Source organism: Olea europaea, chromosome 5 (genome assembly GCF_002742605.1).
Source record: "Olea europaea var. sylvestris chromosome 5, O_europaea_v1, whole genome shotgun sequence".
Classification (NCBI taxonomy): domain Eukaryota; kingdom Viridiplantae; phylum Streptophyta; class Magnoliopsida; order Lamiales; family Oleaceae; genus Olea; species Olea europaea.
In genome coordinates, this window is record NC_036241.1 from 9,791,396 (window position 1) to 9,799,101 (window position 7,706).

The 7,706-nt window shown below is 33.2% G+C and overlaps 1 protein-coding gene across 1 annotated transcript; it reads right to left on the reverse strand.

Moving 5' to 3' along the window:
* Positions 1-2,975: 2,975 nt before the first annotated feature.
* LOC111394577 (bifunctional phosphatase IMPL2, chloroplastic-like) lies at positions 2,976-6,962 on the reverse strand. Its single transcript, XM_023020444.1, has 9 exons — positions 6,488-6,962; positions 6,270-6,348; positions 5,689-5,783; positions 5,545-5,594; positions 4,625-4,749; positions 4,318-4,384; positions 3,871-3,960; positions 3,470-3,581; positions 2,976-3,348 (listed from the first exon to the last, which is right to left on the reverse strand). Exons 1-9 carry the CDS (start codon positions 6,825-6,827, stop codon positions 3,281-3,283), a joined length of 1,026 nt encoding a protein of 341 aa, XP_022876212.1. The 5' UTR covers positions 6,828-6,962; the 3' UTR covers positions 2,976-3,280.
* Between the last annotated feature and the right edge of the window lie 744 nt (positions 6,963-7,706).

The window sequence follows — 7,706 nt, forward strand, 5'->3', positions numbered from 1 at the left end:
CCGACAGGTATTTTTCCAGATGAATTTAGAGGTGTTGGCCTCAGTGATTTTAGCCAATCATTCACCTTCGACCCATTTAATGAAATAATCAATGACGACGATTGCATGATTGGCATAGCCTCTCTCCTTAGGTAGGGAGCCTATAAGATCAATTCCCCATTTGGCGAAAGACCAAATGTTGGACACTACTATGAGTTTTTGTGAGGCTGCCTTGAATGGCAGAAAAACATTGGCATTTGTCACATTTTTGCACAAAGTGCAGTGCATCTTTCTTAAGATCAAACTAACAGAAACAGTCAATTTGGACTTGAGCTGCAAATTTTTTAAATGTATGGTGCTCACGTTAGCACAAATGAAAGGTTTGGACAAAATCTGCTAATAAGCGAAAGATTTGATACCTTGATTGTAATTTTCCTTTTTATACAGTAAAATAAAATAATATTAATGGTGAAAGTGGGATATTGAGTATGAAATTGGCTTGGCTTGCTGCTATAATATTGCATATGAAATTTAGCCCTATTTGATAGAAATTTTTTGAAAATAACTTTTGTGAGAAGTTATGGTCACGATGTTAAAAAAATTAAAAATATATTTATATTGGTTCACATACAAAATCATTTTTTTAAGAAGGATAAAAAAAAATTTGAAATTTTTTTTTTAAAATAGAGACGAAATAGGGGCTTATATTGGCTAACTTGGAACCACTGAACCAACCAATATAGCCTAGGCATAGGATGAATGACCCATTTATTGGTAACTATTGGAGAAAGTTGTCTTTAGATTTTACGGTTCAAATTAGGAGTGAACACTGTTCGATTTGGGTGGTTTGAATCAAATTTTCAAACCAAACCATTTAAAAGAGTTTAAAATTTTTTCAAACCAAACCAAATCAAACTACTTTGATTTCTAAATCAAACCAATTTAAACCATTTTTTTAGGTTTGGTTCAGATTAAAACGACGGCTTAACAAAAAAATTAATATATATCAAATAACTTAAATCATAAATATTAGTCTAAAATTTCATGTTAAAACATAAATTGTATTATTAAAAAAGTTACAAATTAAAGTTATATAATTATAATCATTATAATGCAACAACATGATATAAATATTTTAAACTCTTAGTCGATACTAATGTCGTCCATCTGCAAGTGTAATATATGATTCATTTTCTTCATAAATATAAAAATATAGTATATAAATTCATTGATTATAGTTAAATGATATAAAATAATTAATAAAAGAAAATGAATAAAAAAATTCAAATACAATAGTACCTAGCTATCATGACTTTTTATGAATAATTCAAAACTTCTACTAAATCTAAATATTGGTGAATTACTTTAAGGGAAATCGACAAACTGACAATTATTATAACAAAACAATATAACTACAAATAAAAATATAAAAATAATTACCAAAAAAAAATGGTAATCTGATTTGAACTTGAGCAAAATTTGAGAAAATTATTAGAAGGAAATGAAATGTGCACGTTTGAATTAAAATTTAGATTTTATTGTCTGCACAATTGTAATGAAGAATTGATGAATGCGGTTTAGCATAAATTGTTCAATACTTTACCCAATTTAAGGGCTTTACATTTATAGTTGTGACGACTCATGAATATTTGGATATGATTAATTAATTAATTGAGATGTATAATTGTCGATTTGAGTTTATTTGAATTATGTCTGATATAGATGTATCTTTTTAATTTAAACGTGTTAAATTTTAATTGAGTTAAATAAAATTTAGACTAATTTATTTTTAGATTTTTTTGGTGAACAGTTTGACGATTTGAAACGGTTTGCAAAGATTGAAACCTAAACCAAATCACTTCGAAGCGGTTTGATTCGGTTCAAAATTAAAACGTTGACGGATCCACATGGAACCAAACTAACGGTTTCGGTTCGATTTTGCGATTTGACGATTTTGTTGTTCAATCCTAGTTCAAATTTCAAAATTACTAGATAAATCGAATCAATCGCTCAAGGCAGACAAATAAACCACAAATTTATTATGAGATACATACAAACTGGTACATAGACTTTTGAGTGGATTTTTCATAAATAATTTTTCTTACATTCATGATCTCTCTAGGACAAAGACAAATCATTTTACAACAAAGATAAATATGCTAGACATAAGCCAAAATATATACATACAAGATTAAATTGTGATACGCCACACAAGGATATATAATAAAACTTGATTATAGAAAAAATTAATACCTACGTCACCGTCACAAAATCAAGTGAGGCATATTAGTACTATAGGTAGATGTCCTGTGGAGACAAATTCATGGTACGTTCGAATACCTGAGTCATCAAGAAATTAAAAATAAAATTAATTAATTACCCAACTTATACTTGGTCAATATTTATTTATTAAACTTCAAAATACTTCTCGATGGTCACTTATTTTTGAGACGTTGCACTTCATTCATCATCTACAAATTCCATTTCTCTCGTGGTTTACGTGATAGATGAAAAACTCATGTTGCATGTTACGACCATTAAAAAATTTATAACTCGGCCACACCATACGTCTCATTATTCACCAAACTTGTGGTCACGATTTACTCATCAAACTGCTTTTCAATGACCACACATTGTTATGCTGTGGAAGCACTTTTCATATCTTTTGAGATCCCCCATGAATTATATGTTTGTAACAAGGACAACATTTTTCCATTCTAATTGATTAGGCATATTTTGCCTGCCCCTTTGAGTTGTATATCTGAAAATGTCCCTTGATACCTTCTGAACATCATTGTAGACACAATTACTACATTCCAAATTCACCATTACTCACGCATCTTTCTACTTAGCCATGAACCCCCTATCGTAATGCAACGCCTTAAAGACGAGTAACCACTTGGGAAGCACTTCTTAGTTTAATTAATAAACTGTGACCAAGTTTAAGTTGAGTGAGTAATAAAACATTTTACACAAATGACAAGCCTACACAGCCATGCAACACCGATATCGGTAGGTACCACTCTTGATTTTAACTTGGGTAATAACAATACAAAAAAGATGAGGATACTTGTGCTCGAATCCAAATCCAATAATGACCGTAACAGCAAATATGATTGAGTTACAGATATACATTCATTTGAATGAATGTTCGATGCATAATAAATAGCTGTTTTTATCTGGACTACGAGTTCCCATTGTTCGGGAAGGGTTTAGTCCTTATTGCGGTCGTTATCTTGGAAGTAACCCAGCAGCCAGTCGGCAAGATGAAACCTAAACCCGCAACTTTCTGACGAACTCACTACCACTGTAACGTATCTAGAGCTTCTTGATAAACCCTTTTGTCCCCTGCTGCCACTACATTAAAACCTGGAAACACAACATTTTCTTGTCACGGTTGTGTTAAATGACAATTTGGCTAAATTATAACCTCGATGAAGTTTCAAGTAGACAGGGATAATGAAGAGTAGCTCAAGTCAGAAACTCGTACTTGTCACATTGGAATTTGATGAAGCTTCCCAATGAAGTTGATGTCCTTTCCAATCAGTTATGACTCCGCCCGCGCCTTCAATTACTGGTATCAGGGAAAGGAAATCGTATGGCTGACAATTAAGTAGTTGCAAATTCATTAATGCAAGATATCTGACAACTTGTGAGAGCCATTAGCTTTTTCAATTTTTTCACATGACAAGATGAAAAGGCAACGGTTAAACATTTTTTCTCATTATCTATATAAGTCATAACCACAAAACAGAAAATCAACTGCTTATTCCAAAGTCGATTGAATTATAGCTTTTGCGAGTCTCTACCAGGCTAAATTCCAACAAGAAAACACGGTGAAGGGAAAAAATGAATATCTCAGAACACATGAATAAAAAGAGTACAGCTCACCTTGAGACCGGACTCAATCACAAGATCCACAAAGCCCGATGCCAATAGAGCATATGCATAACAATCACAGCCATATAGAGGCACTTTGACCTGTCAAACAGAAGTGAACCTCTTAACGTACTTCATCATTACAACATAACATAAACACAACAAAGCTTTTGATCTGCATAAAAGGAAAAAAACTCGACAAAAGAGGACATCAACCAAAGTTTTTTGACGTAGAAATCAAAGGCAAAGAGATGATTTGAAACCTAATACTGTGCTGTATTCAGGGCAAGGGTACTAATCAGTACGTTACTGGTTTTGTTATCATACTTTGTATATACGAAAGTGTTTGCGTGCGTGTCTTATACATCATGAATAACTTTTAGAGATAACTGATACAAAAACCAAGATAAGCCGGATGGCTGAATACATCTGATCACTGTTAGACATAAAAGGACAAACCTTATTTCTTACTCGAGCGAAGGCCAGCTCAGCATCTCCAGAAAATAGATGTGGACTAGTAGTGTACCTTAAACACGAGAAAATGAAAAATATGAAAAAGGATAGCATGTCATCAAGTAAAGCCAGACTGTTAGTGCACCTAAAACAGAGAGCAGACTAAGATCTGCACATGCTGTACAGAGAAATGGAGTCACAGGGATTATAAATGAAAAAACCAAGAGAACATGTCCCACATCTTGCACTATATTGTTATAACCATCTTGCTTTACAGCACAACATATCTTGCAATAGAAAAGGAATAACATACAGATAAGCTTTGGAAAGTTGTGGACAACTGCGCGTGGAGATTTCTTGTCCATTCAAAGTAGTTCGCCTCCCAATTGTTCCAATCCATCTCTCTCTCAGAACAGGTTGGTTAATAATGCCAAGAATCTACATATAAAAAAAATAAAAGAACTTGAATTTATATGAAACTATAACATTATATAGCAAAATCAACACAAGAAAAGCATAACTGCATGCTGCCAGAGATGGTCATAATGTTTACTATAAGTTATATGTATTAGTTAAATGTGTAGCAGTTCATTGGAATTTTTCAGATATTCTTCAAGATAAAAAAATAAATAAAAAATAAAATAAAATAAAATAAAATGGAAACACAAAAGACTGAAAACAATGTGAATAACGTATTCAAATGTATTATATTCAATAGAACAAAGAAGTGAGGTATTACTATTCAGAAAGATCAAAATCAAGTATGAAAAACATTATAACAGATCAACAGATTTTTCAATCTTCAAAAACCATAATAAACTCTATTGAAATTTAAGAACAAAAGAACATCAAGCCAAGAAGGAGAAAATGACTAACAAGTTAAGATAAAGAGGCTGAGTATTATATGCATAATCTTAAATATTCTATACTTGTTAGTAGTTTTAAATTACCATAACTAAAATATTATACTGAAATGTCTCTAACAGTTGTTACTGTAATTACTTAATGAAAATATAGCTATAGAAAAAGCATCATGTTTGAGAGGCTTGACTAAATGTAAATAGCACAGAATTAGTTCATAGGCTACTTTTACTATATTAATAGGGGATCCTTACATAAAATGTATCCATTATTGCACAAGTTGGAAATTAAGACGCAACAAGAAAAGCATATTCTGTGCAGAGATGAATTTTTTCAAGATCCCAGATATAGAAAGTGGGTGGGACTTCTCACCGGTTTACCCTTGTGTAGTAGAGCAATTAGTGTTCCAAACACGGGTTTGCCTGTAAAAAAATAAAATAAAATTGAGAACTATCAGTTGACTATGCTAAACGTCAAAGTTGAACACTGATGTTATGGTAATTTAGAGGCAGATACCAGTAATAAAACTTTTTGTCCCATCTATTGGATCCAAAACCCAAACGTAATCTGCAACATTTTCCTTGCATCTCCATCCATTCTCTTCTCCAAAACTGAAATTTGCACTTAGAAAAATCAAAAGAGAGCAAAAGCTCTATAAAAGTGATACGAGTCATGCATCTTTGGCTACTTAAGAAATATATATACTGTGAATGGTACTTAATAATCATAAGAGCAAAGCTTAAAAGACAGTTACCTTTCAGCAGAGCAGCTGCACACTGTGTTTTGGCTTAATTTAAGTTGATATTTTCTAGTTTGTGCTATGAAAATTTTCACAAACAAAAGTTGATTCATAAAAAAAAAAAAAGGAAAAAAGAAAAAAAAAGGACTTCTTATTCGACTCGTTATAGCATTGTCATAGCGTCCAAATGAGCAGTACAAAAAAATCGTAGATCAAATCCCTGAACTAGACCAATTGCAGTAAAACGTTTCTTCCCACTTTCTTAATTTCCAGAAATTTTATAAGAACCTAACAGCATAAGGAATATTAAAAGAAATAAATCTCCACTGCATTCCCACTCAGCAACAAAAGAACTCACATTGCATGAGAAGGAAAATTCTTCTCTATAATCTTCACCATTAACTCCTCGGCCGCTTGATCAGCAATTGTAACAGGACCTAATTTCAATTTAATTATTAACACCGAATTAAATCGTCCAAATAACTGAAAATTCTATCATCACATCCTATACATTCTTAAAGAAAAACAAGCAAATAAATCCATGAACTTCAAAATTTACAATAAAAAATAACTGACTCAAATCTTCTTTATCAAGAATGTCGAAGGATTTCCTGAAGTACTTGCGGATGACGTCACCGGAAGCGTCGGCGAGCTCGTTTCCCACGTCAACAAAGCGGTCGAGGTTCAAATGTTCAAGCCCTAGGTCTACTGTCGGAATGTCAGTCTTCCTGTTACTGTTGCAATTACACGAGAGAGTATAATTTGGAGAACTCATTTTGAAATCAATTGCTCCAAATTTCAGAGCAGAAGGAGAAATTCGAAAAGGAAGAGATGATGAACGAGAAAAGACAGCGGAGTTAGGGTGGCGGAGGCGGTTTTTTACAGAGAAAACGTGAGATGAAGAGTCAGAAAGCATTTGTAGTAGTTGTATTTGCACTGAGGAGTTTATACAGGCGGGAGTGTGTCTGTACGGTGACGGTGACGGTGGCGGCGGGCTGTGGTTGTGGAAGATGAATGAAAACTGACGGTAGTGGGCGGACGACGGTGCGTGGCCCCAATAAATTAAATTTTTATTTTTATTTTTTAATTTTTTCTTACTTATCTTCAACCGCACAATCTTTCGTAAAATAATATTACATGCAAATCGAAAAATAATCTTTTTTTTTTTATTTTTTGGAATCACCCATTACCAAAATTATACTATTCCACACAATAAAATTTGATATAATGAAAGCCAAACCAATATTTAAATACTCAAAATTTTTATTTTTTTCTTTTTTGGGAAAATTCGATATTTGACTAGCGCCCACTTACGCCTATCAGGTTGCAGTCGATTCTTCTCGATAGCACGCACAGACAAGATGTTTCGACGAGGCAGACCTGCTTACGATAAGGCACACAGGTGGACTCAGACAGTAGACCCCAGACAAACTCAGGCTAAGGACACAAGCAGCTTGTTTGGACGAAACGGAGGTTGGGAGATGCAAATAGCTTTCCCAGCACAGAAATGAGTTTTTTAAGTCAACAATTACTATTTTGTGAAGGAGAAATACAATGGACTGTGATCGGATGTTTTGGAGAAACAAGTAGACAACTTGTGCCACTTGCCCCACTTGCAAGACAATGCAAAGAAGGAAGCAAAGTTCAATTTAGCTATTATGAAAGTGATTTGTCCACTTGCTTTGAATTGTAGAGATTTGTCACTTAATGTCAATTAGCATGACGTTGGAAATTGACATGCCACTTGTTTATGAAGGTGTAGAGAAATACTGATAAAAAGAGGCTAATGCAACTT